The sequence below is a fragment of the Haemorhous mexicanus genome, chromosome 3, assembly GCF_027477595.1.
Source record: "Haemorhous mexicanus isolate bHaeMex1 chromosome 3, bHaeMex1.pri, whole genome shotgun sequence".
NCBI classification, from domain to species: Eukaryota; Metazoa; Chordata; class Aves; order Passeriformes; family Fringillidae; genus Haemorhous; species Haemorhous mexicanus.
In genome coordinates this window covers 25,693,741-25,712,819 of record NC_082343.1, presented here as the reverse complement: position 1 = coordinate 25,712,819, position 19,079 = coordinate 25,693,741, and the positions used below count along the sequence as shown (strand labels likewise).

The following is a 19,079-nucleotide window of genomic DNA, read 5'->3' as shown; positions in this document are numbered from 1 at the left end:
CTGATACATGAGCTGGTTCTGTGCCACACACCGTGGCTCCAGAGCAAGCTAGGTAATTCCACCTTCTGAAACACATTCCACTGCAAGAACTCTGTACACAAGGCACCACTGCCACACTTAATTACTACACTACCCACTTCTAATTATTTTCTAAATCTGGCTCTCCAGGCTTTTTTTATGCCAAAACTTTTGCTGCTCCCTAAAGCTACTGAAATGGCATAGTGACATCTAATTTTAAGGGGAGACAAGACAAAGTCTAAACAAATTCCAGCATTTCTAATAAAACAAATTGCATATCAAAACAGTTGCATATAATGTATATATAAGAAAATAAAAACATCAGAATGAGGGATGGAACTGTATTTCACTAATACGAAAGCAAACAGATTACAACAGAATTATTCAAAACCCAGAGCTGCAGATCAAAAGGCTCCAGAATTAGACATGCTCATCAAAGAAATCTAACCCAATAAATTATTGCAAGGTAGTTACTCTGGAGTTCAACTATGAAGTAACAACAACAGGTGTATAAATGAGACATCACTGTATTTGGAATTGTGAGCTACAACAAAAGTAACCTTAGTGATAGGGTTTTTTTGGAGGGAAGGAGGTGTAATTTCCTCTACCATTCACTTTTAAAAACATAAAAAGGGTAAAGTTAAGAAAAGAAAGACAAAACAAAAGCAGTAAAACCTTATAAGTAAAAACTAAATAAAAACATTTTAGGTAAAATTCTTTTACTCCTTCAATTTCAACAAAAATGCAGTTAGTCTCAGATACTTTTCTTGGCTGAAGATGTTGGGAAAAGGTCAAGATCTGTAGCTGTCAAAAATCTCCTCCATTTTCTTCAAATCAAGTTGAACTTTCTCCTCTTCCTTCCAGAGGGGTTGAGTTTTTATGTTTTTACTCAGGAGAGAACTGATTTCCAACATCCAATCTCCTCTCTATGCCATTGTACCATTTACTCCTGTAAATCCAGTTTTTCCTAAGGGCTAAAAGTGTAAGTGCTTAGAGCAAAGGCCAACATCATGAAGCTACCCTGGCTTTGATTGCACAGATATCCCCTGGCTTTCTATATGGAGGCAACTGACTTGGCAGACAAGTGACAGCAAAGAATGTCACTGAACCTGACTTCAGCAAGGCCTGCAGCGTCCCAGTGTCCTTCAAGAAGATTGGAAGCATATGGACTAGACAAGCAGACAAGCTTGGAAAAAACCACCAGACTGGAAAGGCTGTGGTGAGTGATACAAAGTCCAGCAGGCAGCTGCCTACTGGGGGTATCCCTCAGTTGCTGACCCTGGGAAAAAATACACTTTCAACTCATCTGCAGCTGATATTAAATTAGATTTGTTCACTCTTAAGGTATGACAGCTAAAGGGAGAAATTCTACTGCTTTGCTCAATTAGCTAATGAAGAGATAGATAACTAAGGTGGCACCGGGCTCCTTTCAGAGAAGCAGTGATAGGACACAAAGTAGTAGACAAAGTTTCAATAAGTAAAATCCCAAATAGATGACAAGGAAAAAAAAAAAAAAAATCACTGTAACAGACATCAAACACCAAAACAGACACCCAGAGAAGCTGTGATATCTTCATCCTTGAGTATTCTGGAGTACTCATGGAAGAAAGCTAGAGGAGTGCCACCTCCTCAATATTTCTATCCTCTTTAGAGGACGAGCTAATTATTAAAAGTTAAGAAAACCACTGAGAGTCACAGAATGTGAACACAAGTAAGTTAAAGACCTAAGGAAAGAATACCAGGAATACCTTACAGTGTGTTTGCCTTCTTGTTTCTTTTTAAAACAGTTTCAAAATGTTGAAACATCAAGCTTGTTCCAGAATTTGTCTGCTAAAGGTCTTAGTAACACATGACAGCACAGTCCTACAATATTCATCTGTTCTGAAAAGTAGATGCAAGTCATCACTCTGCTTTTGCCTGCTGTGCTGTGTGGCATGTACTATGAATTCACGTGTTTTTCTGCCTTATTTGTGAACTATGTACTGGAGAACCTCTATTGTATTTGCTCCCTGAATTGTGAGGTGAGAAGACATTTACAATACTTCTTCTATGTAATCTTCCCTCTGCAAGGAGAATACCTTATTTCAATATCTAAATGTCAAAGTAAGTAAAAGAAACCGCACAGGATTATTATCTCCATGCTATAGTTGGAGCAGCAGAAAATTGACAGTTAAATGACTTTCTCAAAGTCAAAAGAAGGAGCTGAATAAAGCACAAGAAATTAATACAAAAATTTCCAACTTCCAGTTTTTGTGTTGTCAGCAAGAGAGATAAGCAACCTCTCATCTCTGTGGTGCCCAGTGACAGGACCCAAAGGAATGGCCTGAATTGTGTCAAGAGAGGTTTAGGTTGGATGTTAGAAAAAGGCTTTTTACCCACAGGGTGGCTGGGCACTGCAGCAGGCTCCCCAGGGCAGTGCTCACAGCACCAAGCCTGGCAGACTTTAAGAATGTTTGGACAATGCTCTCAGGCACATGGTGTGACTCGGAGATGGTGCTGTGCAGGGCCAGGAGCTGGACTCAGTGATGTTTGTGGGTCCATTCCAACACACAATATTCAATGATTTTGTGATTTGCCAATAAGAGAGAAAATAAATATATACATAAAATGTGCTTCTCCTGTTGGATAATATGCACCTTTTTTTTTTTGGCAACTTCTAGACACTTATGGTCTGAAATATCTTGGGGCAGCTAGATGTAATAAGAAAATGAGAACTCCTTAAGAATGTAATGTAAGAATGCATTTTTTTCACACTAAATTAGACTCCTCCCGTCACTGTGCTATTTCTTTTCCATTTCTAGATTCATCATCCCCTCATTCCAACACAAAAAAAAGTTTTCCTGACTGCTAAATAGAAGACAATGTGAGAACCAATGTTACTTACAGAAAGAAGTTGACAAACACTTTGAGCTTTAGCAAGCCTCTTCCTACATTAGCATTAAAGGTAATTTAAAACAATACTTGAAATGCTTCTGCAACATTTAACCAAACTCAGTCATGACTTCTTCACATTTAGTGAAGTTGGGGTAATTTTAATTTTAATGCATGCAGCCCTAAACTGCAGATCTGACCAATGAGTCACTGCCTCCTTTTAAAACCCATCTGCTGTTTTCCAGGGCAGACAAAATGGTCAAGCTTCCTCTGGCCAGCAGAATAATTAAAAAAAATTAGCCCTTCCAAAGCAGCAACAGACTGACTTTCCACTGAATTATCAACTGATGCTATCAATTGGCAAGCTAGAGCTCTGAGACTCTTGTCCCTTCTAAGGCTCAAACATCAAGTAACAGAAGGAAAAAACAAAGGTGTTTCCAAAGCAGTTCATGGGATAACCTGGCCCAACTCAGCTAGGATCAGTGATACCCTTTTGCAAGGCTGTAGCAGTCCAGCAGACGGGCTATGGGCAGGCAATCCACCCAGCAGAACACACAGAGAAATTGTATTTACTACTCCTTACCTGATGTGCGTTGCTGGTAGGGACTCATACTGGCGAGAAAGGAAAAGCTCTCTGTGCTTCAACTGATGTTTCTGTTTATCAGTCAAATCAACCTCAATTGTAGTTTCAGACTCTTCTTCAACTTCTTCTGCAGAGAAGCAGAGCGTAGGTCGAAATTAACTGTGTTGCATAACATCATTGCAGCCATTTCATTTGACATCCCCCCACCCCTTAGCAACCTCCTTTAGTATTTCAAAGAAAAGATGAGTTTAACAGGACTACAGTTTATGTAACTTGACAGAATGTTAAGTATTTTGAATTATACACTTCTACTTCAACCCTTTAAAAAATCATGCTCCTCTCCTCTGCACTACGCATTGATGTCTTTCACACAGTTTAAGAACAATCCTGTCAACATTACTCATTCTTTTTTCATCTTCTTTCCTCTGTTTTTTTTCTCTTGCTTGCTGACCAGTTTTGGGTTTGACTTTCTCTTGCCAATATTACTAGTACTAAAACTTTTACAGAAGTCCTGGAGAAAAGCACACTTTCTATGAACTGAAATTTACTAAACATAATTGAAGCACAAGACTGCAAAATCAGTCTAAGAAAACTGAAAAAGTCTAATGTCTTCCACTATGCTAACCTTCTTCCATACTGACAACAAATGCAGTGAATTTGCATATTTAAATAAGATTTAAAGTTGTTTCTATTTTAAGCAAGACAGGAAGAAATAAAAGCAGACACTAGAAAGAGTCACATATAGAATTGAAGGGCAACGTTCCCACTGCTTGCTAACATGTCACACAATGTCAGGCTCTCCAAAAGAGCTACCCTGGGATCTTGAGGACTGAACTTCCAGTGGATTTTTGGGACATGTGGAGCTTGAATCTGTACTTCCTCCAGCTTCCCAAAAAGGGCAAAAAGTCCCTCTGAATAATGGATGCAAAAATACAGACCCTTTAAAACTTCTTTAAAATTTGGCAACATTCTACCTGGTAAATTATCCATCATCTGCAAAACCAAGTGTAGCTTAGAAAATGTTTCTCAGAAACTCAACAACAGAACCTCAGCACGAGATAGTATTTCATGTAACTACCTACAACAGAGGACCTCACCCACTCTACTAATAATAACCATTTTTACAACCAACCTACAAAGACTATTTCAAATTGAAGCCTGCCTGCATCCTCATAGCAACCACAGTTCTCTCCAAATGCAACACTACTACTTTTTTTAATCATGCCTGTGTGTAGCTCATTCCACTTCTAATAGTTCTTTTCACAAAAGTGATATAACAACATACCCTGGTATAATCAACTTCTTCAAACTCAATTCCACTTAAGTCTATCTTGCTGTAGACACCCCCATCCCCTTCCCTGTTTTGGCATGTTTTGTGGAGAAAGAGAGCAAGAAAACAAAAATGAAAACAAGAATTTCACCCATCTCTTGACAACCCACAGCCTCACCAGGCATATGTACAGGTTCAAGTCAAACTATAACTAAATTCAGAATTATTTAGACATCTGTAATACTGACAGTAAATAAATCTTAAAAGAAATCTATGCCAAGGTGAAGCATTTTTTTAATTAGGCATATAGTTAATTAAAAAATAGAAATTCATATTAAAAGGTTTATGTTTGTGCTGGTTTTGGCTGGGATAGGGTTCATTTTCCTCACAGTGGCTAGTATAGGGCTGTGTTTTGGATGCGTTGATAACACAGGGATGTTTTTGTTAGTGTTGAGCAGAGCTTACCCAGAGCCAAGGCCATTTCTGCTCCTCACCCCATCAACGAGGAGGCTGGGGAGGCACAAGGAGCTGGGAGGGGACACAGCCAGGACAGGTGACCCCAAGTGACCCAGGGGATACTACATGGCATCATGATCAGCATATAAAGCTGGGGACAGAAGAGGGAAGTGGGGACCTTTGGAGTGATGATGTTTTGTCTTCCCAAGACATTGCTGTGTGTCACAAACCCTGGCTGTCCTGGGGATGGATGAACACCTGCCTACCCATGGGAAGCAGTGAGTTAATTCCTTGCTTTGTTTTGTTTGCTAATTCCAATTCCTATCCCACCTGGGGTAGTGAGCTGTGTGGTGTTTTGTTGCTAGTTGGGGTTATACCACACCAATGTTTCCAGCCATTAATTTCTACAAGTGTTTATTACAGTAAGTGACCACTACAAGCTACGTTTTGATTGTCAGGTTCAAGCATTAATATTTCTTCCAGTTACCTTGGGTTTGGGGCTTTCTTCCTAAGGAATTTAGGCATCCAAACACAAGTTTAGTCAACATATCAAAAACATCTGACTGCAGATAAGACACAAAACACAGGACAATATGGGCCATTTTAAAGTTGCAGGAAGCCAGAGATGATATTCCAGAGTTTAAAATGGCTTTAGACACCTATGCTCATCTCAATATCTTCCTCAAGTAAGAATTTAAATTTAAAAAATTAAGAAGGAAACCCACTACCTTTAAGCAAATTTATTTCCCTCATCTTATATAAGCCATGAAAATGTTGATCCAATAGCCTGAAGCTTAAACCAAATGTCTCTTAGACCTAGCTCTTAAAACACTCTGAACCTAAATATGAAACAACATAAATTTTTCTGTAGTATTTTAGAAATGAAACAGATGTTTTACACAGGATGATCTGACAAGCTGGGTAAAAAGTAGAACAAACCATGACCAGACACAGAACAGTTCCATCCACTCAACACAATTTACCATCGGGAAAATGTTACCATTTCCTGCTTCAGCATTAAAATATAAAACCAATGTTCACAGTAGGATTTAGTAAAACAAGTAATAATTTGTCCCAGCAATTATACAAACCTGTACCAGGAAAGGAAACTGGATAACATGAAGAAGGGAGGAAGCTAAGTTTCCTTGATGGCAATACAAAGAATTCTGCATCTGAAGAAACCTCCAGAGAGCTGCTTTTGAAACAGGTTTTTGCAATTATCAAGCTTTAATACCCATTAAGGGTATTAAGAAGGAAAGTGGTAACAACCCTGCAGAACTTTTAGAGATCTCTTCGCATCTTTGACTTGATTTACAGCACATGTGAATTTCATTTGCTACCCAAGGAGAGATTATTTCTATCAAAAGGAGTGAAACAGAAGGTACCTACATGAAATCATAAAGTAGCACAAGTTAAGCACATTTCAGCACTCAGGAAGGGAAGAAAAGCAATAGCTCAGAGTGAGCAAATATTTTTATGCAGCAATATGGTGATGACATACACAGACCTCATTGTTCATTGATTAGCAAGACCAAAATAAAAATCAATTTAAAATTGCTCAGCTAAATATAATTTTGAACTCTTAGGTATGACTCCAAAGACAAATACTTCATACAGTTATGTTTAGAAAATTACACACTTCCCTTTAGGCCTTGGGAAAAATTTAAGATAATGCTGTTTTGTGGCACTTCTCCCGGCTTACAAAAAATATTTCATTTTTTAGAGGAAAAATCCTAGTGAGCAAAAGCAGGCATCTCCAGTGAGCTTTTAAAACTTGTGGTCTATTTATTATACGTGGGCTTTCTAATCATCAGTGGTAAATAATAACTGTGATCCTGAAAATCAGAGTGATCTGGTGGTGATACTTTCGGGAGCAGCATTGCAACCTTCCCTTTCCCATGTGATATAAATGAGACTTAACTGACTCATTTAAGCAATGGATACCAGAAAGAAACTGTAACCCTCACTCATTTCACATATGCATCACCACTTTTAAACATGATGCACACTCTTTTTTCCACCTTCCATTTAATTTGTGGGATTTGCTGTTAGAAAATGGTGGTGTTAGAGAGCCTGAGAAGAAGAGAAAACTGTCCATGCCACCTAAACTTAGTACACAGTATCTCTGTTTATTGTTATGTGATGAGTCAAGCTTGCTATGAGGAAGAATTGCTTGTTTCTGCAACTAAAAGGCCAAGTCTCCAGAAATACAATACTCCCATTTAATAAAGATTTCTTTTTAAATAACTTTTTTGAAGTCCTGAAAGACATTTAAAGGTTTAAACGCAGCTCCAACAACTGTATAGTTAACCACCAGTTAGCAAAGCAAGGTCAATTCCTTGGACATACTACTCTCCCTTAACTAAATCAAAATAATCCCCCATGTGCTCTCCTTGTGTACTGCAAGAGAGTAAGAGAGATTAGTTTGAACATTGAAGACTATCTTCAGGGAGGAGAAGTAAATCTTCAGTATTAAAAGAAAGGAGGAAGTTATCTCTCTATTGCCACCAAAATGCTGACAGCATTCTTTCCAGCTAGAGTTGGAATCTGGAAATTCTACCAAAAATCATGGAAACATTAATTCAGGCTGGAAGAAGCTTCAGGATGTCCCTTGCAAAAACTATACTTCAAAATAGGCTCAGCTGTGAGGTCAGTCCCTGGTACTCAGTAATTGAAAATCTCTGAAGACAAAAGACCACATAAGCTCCCCATCCCCCAGTAATGGAGAAAAGCTTCTGCATGTATTTAATTAATCTGGATCACTCCCGTTTCAATCCAGTCACTGCCAAGAGTTCAACTCCATCTCCTGATCTATAACCCCCATAGGCTCTGGGAGTTCAGCTCTTCTCCAAATTGAGAAAGGGCTATTCCAGATGACTCTCCTAGAAGGGCAAGTGCCTATCATGATGGTTTTTGCTGAATGCATTCCAGTTTATCAGCAACTTTTATCCAATATAAATGGATGAACCAATATAAATGGATGAAATATAATTCAATGTAATGCAATGGGTGCTGAATAATCAGGGAGAAAAATCTCTTGCCTTGATCTACTGGCTATGTGCCTGGTTATACAGCCCAGGATGCTCCTGGCCAACTCCCTTCCTTGTCAGGGAGTTTTCTGCAGGCAGCTTCAGGGCCCTTCCCAGAGAGCTGCTCCCCCAAGCCCCCCTGTTCTCAGCTTATGCTCCTGCCAGGAGCCCTTCCCTCCGAGGTGCATTTGTCCGTACTGAACATCTTCATGCTCTTGACAAAGCACTCCTCCTGCTCTCTAGGAATCCCTGCATACCAGCCCTTCCCTCAAGCCATCAGCTAGTCATCCTCTTCTTGCTTGTGTCACCTGCAAAGATGATAAGAGTGCAGCACATTGCCTGCTCCAGCCACTGCTAAAGAAGGTCCCCATGGAGATTCCCATGAGACTCCACACACAGTGTGGACACTTCACCACCACCCTCTGACTCAGACCATGCAATCAGTTTTTTATTCAGCTTGTTGTCCTTAATCCAGGTCAATTTCAACTGCTTGGCCTGCTACAAAGAAAAAAATAAAGAAAATGACAAAGAGAAAAAAGCAGAAATAGGAGACTGGGAAGGCATAACGGGAAAGCACAAGACTCCTTTCAACAGCCGCACAGACCAATGCTGGATGAAAACAGCAGAGTACCCAAAGGTACAGTGCATTACCTTCCTACCTTAACTGCTTGAAACCATACCTCAGCTTAGCTGTATCCAGCTTATGCAAGCATTCAAATCACCACCAACAATATTTGTGGAAATTTGTGGAGTTACAGCCATTTCATTGTTAAAATACTTTTAAGGTTGTATTAGACCAGTATGAGATCAGAATTTCATGTTCAAAGAAAGTCTCACTTTCAGAAAACTTTCCAAACCTTCTTCCTTTCCTGTATACCTTTTTCTTCAACACTCAGGCTAAAAAATATGTACATTGCAAGTATCAACAACATATTTTCAAACCTACAGATAAAAAGCTGGGAATGCTGAAGAGTAGCAAGTTTACCACACATCAAAGGAAAGGTGGCTGTGCATAAGTCTCTTTAAGATTAGATGGTTGTAGCAAAAACTTCAAATGCACATTTGGTAGTTAGATGCTACAGCAGTAGCAATTATAGATTTTGGGAGAGAGAGAGTAAATCTAATTACAGCCAAATTTCATACAAAAGAAAAACAGTAAGTCTAACCATCTGAACAGCTTTATTCAGACTGTGAATGAAGAGCTCTCTTAGGTTAGCAGTAGGCCAATTTGCTCATCTGCATGAGGCTTCTTGCCACATTTCATTGTACTGACTTAGTTGTGATATTTAATCCTCTAAAGCTGTAGTAAGGCTGTTTAATCAATTTTGTGAGCTAGACTATGCATGGTTACACTTTCAATTTGAGTGAGGAAGCGTTTCCCAAAGCTGAATTAATTAGCTGTACATATACCACGTCTGTTGCAATGTTCAGATGACTTAGAAAGTCTAACATCAATTTGATATTTGCTGTTACTTTCAGATAGGGTAAGAAATCCAAAGAACAGTTTGTATGCATTACAAGACATGTAAATAGCATATTGCTATCTAAAGCATGAATCTGAGCAATTTTGCAGGTAGGAAAAACAGAAGTGATCACTTGTGCTTACAGGGAACAGGTCTACTTTTAATTCCTGCTGGACAGCATGGATATACATGCGGCCTCTAAGGGGTTATCCAGTTTTCTGACACAATTATCCAGGTGATCTTCCCACACTACCTCATCATTATTTTTCTAAAGAAGGTCACAAAACAAAAAAATAACTACTGTGTAGCCATTAAGAGCTAATATGCCACACCTACTGTCCAATAATAAAAATGCTTTCCAAAAGAATGCAAAATGGGTTTTTGGATACTTCCAAGTAGCATGTTATTATAATAACAATTTCCAGGACAATAGTCAGTCACAAGCAATTGGACAACCATATCACATTTATCACAGGCCTGTAGAGAAAATATTTTATGGAAAACATCACACCTTTTATTAGCAGACAAGTTCACCTTCCCAAACTTGATGGGTGGAGGTTATTTGATAACTGGTTCTGGAGATTTTTGAGAGCTAGGAGCTTGTGGGTGGAAAGCAAGGAAGGATTACCTCCATCAGTACTATGAATCATGATGTGCTACATTAATAAATAGATCCTAATAAATTAAATATAACATGAATAAATGCAAAAGCAAGCACAATAGTTCTTTAACCATTTTTCAGCACTGCAAGCTAGTTTGTAACAACACTACAGAACAGAAGGTCCTACAGAAGCATGAGATCAATAACATGCTGGCAGTGGTGAAAAAGCTGGTTTATGTATCATAAACTTCAACTAGATTTTTCCCCTTTTACCTGATTTCAGTATCACCTATTCAAATGCAAATTCTCCCAAATGAGAAAAATATCCTGTTAGAGGGCTCAGGTTGTGTTTGGTCCTGTGTACATCTTTATCAACTACAGCAAGCTGCTGCAGGATGTGAGAAGCAACAGTCCTGGCTGGTGTTTCTTTGAGCAGCTCATTAGGAGCAGCAAGCAGCAGAGCCAAACCTGTGCCATGGACACTGGCATTTGCAACTTGATGAACATCCAGTTACTGATTACATCCAGCTCATCAGCTGAATCAGAAGTCAATTAGTGGTTTTTCCAAAGTGTACATATGTTTAGAGCTGTGTGGGAAAGAAAGGAAATTTTAGTTCTACCCTCAAATCCAGGCTGGCAGACCACCATGAGCAAAAGGGTACAGGGTTAATCTGACAGCACCCAAGAAATAATTTTTAAACCCATCATCTGGCTCAAGAAATACAAAGGCTACCTGCAACACTGCCATGTAACCTGCATGAATAACTACTAGACCTGATTTTAGGAAAAGGGAGATTCGTATATTCCATTTTCCTGAGACAGCTGCTATTAATAATTTTTCCCATCACTAAGATTTTCACCATTTTTATGTGAAACTCCTGCTCATATCTTGTTTTAACAGGATAGTCTTTCCTTTAGCATAGGCAACAGGTCTGTTTGATCTAGCTGGTTCACAAGCTGCATGGTTGTCTCTCCTTAAGAAAATGTAATGCTAATATATAAAAAATAGTAAATGTAGCATGAGAAGAACAAAGCACACAAAAAATGTGCTCTTATGTTTTCTGTAAGAACCCAAAGTCCATGTTTAAGATCTACACTGGCATTTTCTTGCACTGTGTGACAATAACCACAGAGTTTCAGAGATCTAAACTGCTTTTCTAACATTCAGTTCACATCCGCAAAAGCTGATAAACAACTTTTCAAAATTTGTTGGCAGAGATGAAAAGGCACAGATTGTACAAGAACTCTCCTACCCCTACTCAGAATGGCATATGATTCTGCTTATAAAACACAAATTATTTATCTTCTACAGCATCTCCTTACAGAAGGGCTGAATTTTGTTGGACTTTTTGCAGGAAGAAAAGAAATAGGGAGAAAATAAAAAGAAAGAAAAGGGGGAAAAAAAGAGAAAGAAAATAAAAGGATTTGTATATCCTGTTCTTGGATAAACTCAATCAAGATACATTAAGGCTCTAGGTGTGGGATTAGGAAATGAGAAGAATATTATCCAAGAGAATGCCTGCTTTGTGCCAACATGGTAAGAAAGCTTTTCTGTCTATAGACCTGACAAGCCAACCAGGAAGAAGAGTTCATTCACTCTGATGGTCTGTGCAAGACTTAAAGGATAATTTTTTTTCCCATCTTTTTTTCCATCAACTATGTTAAGAGATTTACCTTCCAGGATATATTATTTCCTTAATGGCTGTACAGAGATAATGAGATCATAATTTACAGGAATTGTACATATGAACTGAGAAAAGAAATATGAATACATGTATTACTTTAAATAATTAAAGCATTTTAATTTATTCATTCTGAAGCCAGAAGGAAAAACAAACAAACAAAAAGTGTAGGAATAACATCACCATTAGCTATTCAAATTTTAATACATATGCCATTCCCAAGTAAACCAACAAAGTTTTTCTTCTACTCTCAGAACTTTGCTTTGTAGACGACATGTCCAAATACCATTTTTGTTGCAGCAAGTAAAATATCAAAAATCTTCACTTATTCATTGCATACATGGTAAATCTTCAGTATTCTGATTCTGGCTTTTTTTCCTCTTATTAAAAACAAAAATTAAAAATTAAAAGAGAGAGGAGAGCATTATGAAGGTAGATGAAGCTAGCCCCCATTTGAAGGCAAATGTAAATATAAAAGCTATCCACATATCAAAACCTTTCTTCTTGTATAATACTTGGCAAATGAGTCCTTGGCCTCTTGAGGGCCTACTGAGAATAAGTGCATCAGGATTTCACTCCTGACAGCAGCATCAGCCAAAGGATCTGCCTAAAGGCACTGCCACACAGCAACGTACACTTTAGGGTCTGGGTTACAGGGCACCAACTCTGCCAACACTATTTCTACTCTGGTTTAAGCCAAAGCAAGGCTGCACTTTTAATACAGGAAATTGAAACATGACTGCCTTCATCAATGCTTATCACTGTCACAAATCTACACAAAAAAAAAGAACAATTTGAAAATTAATTCTATCATTCAGCATATCAAAAAAGGGAAGATAGCTAATTTAGTTGTGCTGGTTTTGGATAGATGTTTAACCTGTTGTACCAGTAGAAAAGGCACATGCACTCACATAACCCCTGGATATATGCATATATGGTGCTCTATGCATAGCCCAGCAACTCTGCAACCTGCACAGAGACACTCTATGCCCTGTGATAAATCCTCAAACAGGTTTTAGATTCAGGCAGTAGATGACAGTCAAAAAGAACTACCCAGCTTCCTGAAGTCTTTTGGGAATTTGATAATGTAGAACAGGCTTCTACTGAAAAAACATCGTGCTTTTTACCACTCAAACTTTTTTTGCTTATGGGAGTGACATATTCTACATCAGTACAAAACAATCTCTCTGCAAGGATCACAGAATCATTTGTTGCATATCAAAACCAGAAGCAAAGCAGATTCACACTACAAATCTTCACTTTGATCAGAGAGGGTTACAAACAGTAGCTGAGGTAAAAACCAAAATATTGATCAAACAGACAAACTGCACGGTGAAATAGCACAGCCACTCTGGCCATCCACTCCATGTGGTTTGGGGCATGACAAACTCATCATATTTGCTAACTTTGAGTCCTGTTCCTTGTGCAGACTAACAGAAAGAGAGCTTACAGACAAATCACATGGCTACTTTATACATTCATCTTATCTGCTACTTCTACCTAGTCCATAATACCTCACACCATAAATATACATATATATATACACACAGAGCACTGCATGAATCAGCTTGGGTAGGAAGCACTACACTCACTCTCACACAGAGCCTTGCCCAAGCTGAAAAGCTCCACCTCCACCAGCATGTGCGCAGTTACAGGCGTGCATGAGTATTACCAAGGGCAACTATTGCACACTTCATTCCACTGCAGAATACAGACATTCAAGAATTACTGCTGGTAAGCCTTTAAATCACCAGACCTGATTCCCACATCACACATTTAATTGCCACTGCATGATGGGAAAGTTTTTCTATATTAATAGTGAGTTTACATCATTCAAATTTATAAATTATATAAACTGCCGATTCAATTAGACTATCAGAGAACTCTTTGAAGAAGTGAAATGCATCTCTTATTGGAGCTTTACAGATAGAAATAACCTAGCAATATTTTTGTAGTCTAAAATTTATGCCTCAGGTGCTTTGGTACAGTGTGAGTGCACTGGGAAGAAAGTGGGGAAAGTCACTAAAATTAGGAGCCAAGGGAAAACAAAAAGAAGTAGAACCATTTGAGATTATGGAAATCTACTTATCTTCATGAGACAAAAAGTTATGATCAATAATATCAATTTAAATACCACAGGTATTTTAAGGGTACCAAGAAAACAGTGTAGCATCACTGGCATGCACAATTAAGAAACATGAAAGAGGCAGGAAACTGAGAGAAAACAGTTGCATGTTTTCCACAAATCAAAAGAAACCCTGAACAAGTACAGTAACAACAGCATGTGTATTTAAACTTGACCATGAGGAAATGAATCCTAAGGAACACAGGGAAATAGGGGAAGGCACAATGCTTTGGCAATTTTCTGTGAATACTCTCTCCTTCTAAAGACTCAAATGTGAAGAATTTATTTTGGGAGTAGAGCTCAAAAAAATGATACCTTTTGTACCCACTGAGTTCTTTACTAAGGAAAGTTACTAAATAAATACTTCTGGTATTTAAGTAATAAAAATAAAAACTGAGCTTCATATATCTTATAAACAGTTCGAAGCATAAACATGAACTAATATTTTACAGCTTGCCACTCTTCACAGCAAATTCACAGAATTAATCCAGATTTTAGGTTTAGTTTGTTTCTACAGAGAAATTGGCAGCAATGTATTCAAGCCTCTTAAATTCTGTGTTCAGAAAATAAGATTGCTGAATTTGAAAGAAAATTAATTTACACACGCTTGCCCAAAATTACAAGATTATACTCTGGAGGTCTAAAGATGAAGCTAGCAGTTGCTAGCTAGCAAAAAATTCAGTCTGTGCAAAAATTCTACAAAGTGCAGAGAGCAGACAATTTTTTACATGCAAAGAAGCCACGCATGATCCAAATGGAGATCACACATACACAGGTGAAAAAAAATGTGTTTATGCAAGTTTTCCATAAGAGCTAGAAACTCCTAAAATTACAAACTTAGTTGTAAATCCATTCATCCATTAGGAGAAGATCATTAACATTCACAATCTAACAAGCCACTCTGCACCAAAGGAGGAGCCTGAACAGGCACAGAAGTTAATAACTCCACAAGATACTTGGGGCTGACAGTAAACTTGTTAATGAGACAATATAACTACTAATTCTAAATGTCAGTCAGAAAAAGAATACTCAGATATTGTCAGAAGCAAAACACTCCTCATTACTGCTTCTTTATTGCTTTCCCTGTTGAGGAGAGAAAACATTCACAAGTTCTTGAACAAAAATCAAATGAAGAAAACACATAATTTATGACACTACCCAAAGCACCCTTGAAAAGAATAATTGGGAGCCTTGAGACAAGTTTTTCCTTGGTGACAAGGAAGTAGTTTTCAACAGGGCTTGCTGTATTTCAGCAAGTTCTGAATTTTCTCCCCCCCTTTTCAAATGAATTACAACTGATGGCATTCTCTTGGGTAAATGAAGGAAAACTTGATGTTCCCATGTCTCAGGAGATCAAAGATATCATGTCTTCCCCACAAAAAAACCCCATGCTCATTTTCAGTGAAAATGATAGACTCATATATGTGCCTTAGCATAAAAGCTACTCTGCCACTGATTAAAGAATTTGTTATCTGCATCATCCTTAAATGGCCCTCCTAGGGTGTGTCTCTCCCACATCACAGCCTTCAGGATTTCCAGAAGCAACACAACAAAACTGAATTTGCTACTTCTTCGTTTACATGTCTCTATCAGATGACTGTAAATAATATTAACATGTAAAATGATAACAAAAGCAGCTTTGGAACATCCTAATTTCCTGGCTTACTATATTTGGTTTTGTCTCCATTCACCAACCCAAGAGCCTTCTGATGAGCTGCTCACAGACAGGGACTTCTGAAAAATGCCTTGTCCTCAAAGAGAAGAGGGCAACTATGTGAGATCAAAACTAATTTTCTCCTAATTCTTGGGGGGGGGGTATGTGGACAAAGATGACAGAGCCAGGGACACTGAGCTGCAAACAAACACTAGTTTATATTTACAGAAGCCTTGAGATTAACAAGGCAGAATCTCACTGAACCAGTTACACGAGTCTGCTCACCCACTCCTCAGGCATATCTAGCAGCCAAGCCTTCCTCCTCATATACAATTCAAGAGCCTCTCCTACCTTTCATTCCCAGCTCTGTCTTTCCAGGCCTTAGCTCCTTTTTCTCCCACCCAACCGGAAAAATGGTATCTCTCATCACAGGGTGATATCGACAGATCTCTTTTCTTAACAGCAAGCAAGAGAGGTCTGCTCACCAAGGGCAACTGAAAAAATCAACTGTAACCTAACAGAAAGCTTTCCAAAAGCCACTAAATTCCACAGAAGTGTTACTTACACTACTGTAAGAGACACAAATCAATTGAGCTCTTAAGCTCTAAAAACATGGCTTGTTTTGGTGTTTTTCACCAACATGACCATAAGCATGACTAAAATAATATTCATCATGGAGTTGATTTTTGTTGTTTGGAACTTTTTTTTTTTTGAGAAACTATTAATTATTTCAACATTTAAAATTATCAAGACAGAGAAAATGGATTGTATGCAGTAGAATTAATATTTGTCTCTTGGGTTTATGCCACCAAGGGTGCTTCTAACTGAACATAGGCTACAAGGACAACAGGTATAAAGGGATGCAGTGAAACAAACAAAAAAAAAAAGACAATTTAGGATTTCAAATAAAATCTCCAGTCAAAACAAACTTTTTATGCTAAGACATTAAGTGACTTGAATTAGATAATAGGAAAAGTCATCTTAAAGTGATTTTTCAGAAAAGGGATTGTGGTTAAAGAAATGCTGTATCCTTTATGAGAACCTGTTTAGTTTGATGCACAAGAACTACTATGATGAAAAAGAACCAGAACCAAAGAAAAAAAAAAAAAATCCACCAAGTTTCTGGTTGTGTTACAATCTGATTGGACAAAAATAGTCCAGCTATAGTATTCTATACATGTCTTGAATTATACTGAGTCAAATATGTGACTGAGACAACAGAACACTGAAAAACACAAGGTGCTTTAGACATTTTACTCTGGAGCTCTTTCCTCAACCCCAAGGGTCTCCACACCCATAACTTTTTTCATACAACTTTCTAAATTGATTTTTTTTTATTGTTGTAGAGGGCAGAAAAAATTCTTGTGTTTTTCCTGGAGTTGAGTATTAGAAATATTGCTATGCAACAGCAACCATATGTTGAAAAACCTGATGACACATGAAAAGGAATTCACATTTCAGTTTTGAGTATCTTTGGGAACATCAATGAGTAATCTGCTAAACACTACTGCTCAAGTTAAGCTCATTTTCTTAACATCTTCAATGATACCTGCTAGCCTGCAGCTCTACTGAAATAAAATGCTTCTCAAAAATCAGATGGAATATTAACAGCTTCATTCTCTCGGATGCATCTGGAATGGTGGCAGTTAACATAGACAATATGCAAAATATTCCTCCCCTCAATACAAATCACCCTAAGTGAAGGTAAGAAGACTCAGCAGCAGCTAAAGATCAAGCCACTTCCAGGGATGCTGGAACATTCTTGATATTATATAGAAAATAAACTACAAGTGTTTGTAAGGCACTTTGAGATCTTTTAATAGCAACTATAAAAACATATTGGCATATTAAAAACTTTTCACCAACTTTAATAAGAACTTCTAATAGGAGCATTGCTTTACAGGCAAAAAAACTGAAGTTCAGAGAGAATTTGTTTCTGATTGCAACACTTCAAAGTCATACAAAAGTAAGAACTGAGTACAGACTCCAACATCTGATGATAAAGTTCAGTGGGCATGGCAGTGTTCAGTCAAAGACTGGATCTTGAAGGTCTTTCCCAACCCTAATGATTGTCTAACCAGGAATGCCTAGCAGGACTCTTCTCCTCCTAGATATCTATCACATACAAAAATTTTGTAGCAGAAACACCATTTTACAAAGCAATGTGACATGAAACATGACTGATCAAGAGCAAAGAATAAAAGTTTTAAAAACGTGCAACAAGTAAAGCCAGTAAGTGATCTCTTAAAAGAACAACTGAGATTGAACATGATTTTTTGTCAGCTTCTGTAGTCTAGAAAAATTTCATTTTACCTTTCATCTCAGTCAATGAAACAAATATCTCTGAGGTTTTTTTTAAGTGAGTCCTGTCTCATTCACAAAGAATATCAATTCTGTTAATGAGAAAAAATACATTCTGCATGGGCTTTATCACAGCCCAGAAATATTCTTGGCATTTAGTCAGCATCTCAGCACACCTAAATGAAACAAACCTTCTTTAATAAGTCAGAAGATGAAGGACTACAACAACAGTAATTTTTTTATATCCTCACCAGATGGTTGACTAGGCAAAAGCTGGCTGAGGAGTTGCAAAAGAGAATGACTTCAGACATAGTATTACATGATAACACATGATCAGATAAAGAATTTAAAGTGCAAAGAACTGCAAAAAATGGCATCATGTACTCAAGTCACCCCACTCAGCTTCAAGAAAGTAGTAGTGAATAAACCTCAAATACGGTACGGTTCCTGGAATGGTCCCTGTGCAAGGCCAGGAGTTGGACTCAATTATCTTCATGTGTCCCTTGTGATACAGGATATTCTATGATTCTTTGCAATCTATTGCAAAAGAAGGAAATAAGAACTTGAGCCTTTTGCTGTAACCCAAAACCAGCGCTGGCACAAAGATGACACAGTCTCCTCTCCACAGCGATTAAAACCTTGCCCTAAAATACTTACATTAATTCTACTGAAGATAAACAATCATCTAGATTTTATAGATTCAGCTACAGCTGGCCATTTCTCAATCACACCATTTAGTTAGGAAACTTCTCTATGCCACCCCTCTGGGCTTGCTTCACCCATTTTAATGAGCTGAGTGTCTCTGTCCCACCTCTCCAAGCTCACTCGCTTACACTCTCGCTATCTGCTGCAATATCTGTCTCTTGTACTGCCTGCCATCCCCTCCTCATCTCCCTCCCTTCTTTTCCCTTCACAGTAAGCCTTACTCTGCTGCTGATCAATTCTTTCACGCCAAGGAAGGAACAGCCCCCTCACAGTGACCCTGTGGTGATGACCACAACCTAAGCGAGTTAACACCCTGGTGAG

The 19,079-nt window shown here is 38.1% G+C and overlaps 1 protein-coding gene across 1 annotated transcript in view; it reads right to left on the bottom strand.

Moving 5' to 3' along the window:
- The window catches only part of MTA3 (metastasis associated 1 family member 3), a 137,103-nt gene that overhangs the window by 110,639 nt on the left and 7,385 nt on the right, over positions 1-19,079 (bottom strand). Inside the window, exon 4 of the mRNA XM_059841159.1 lies at positions 3,473-3,599. Coding sequence (XP_059697142.1) covers positions 3,473-3,599 — 127 coding nt within the window. The remainder of the gene's footprint in view (positions 1-3,472; positions 3,600-19,079) is intronic.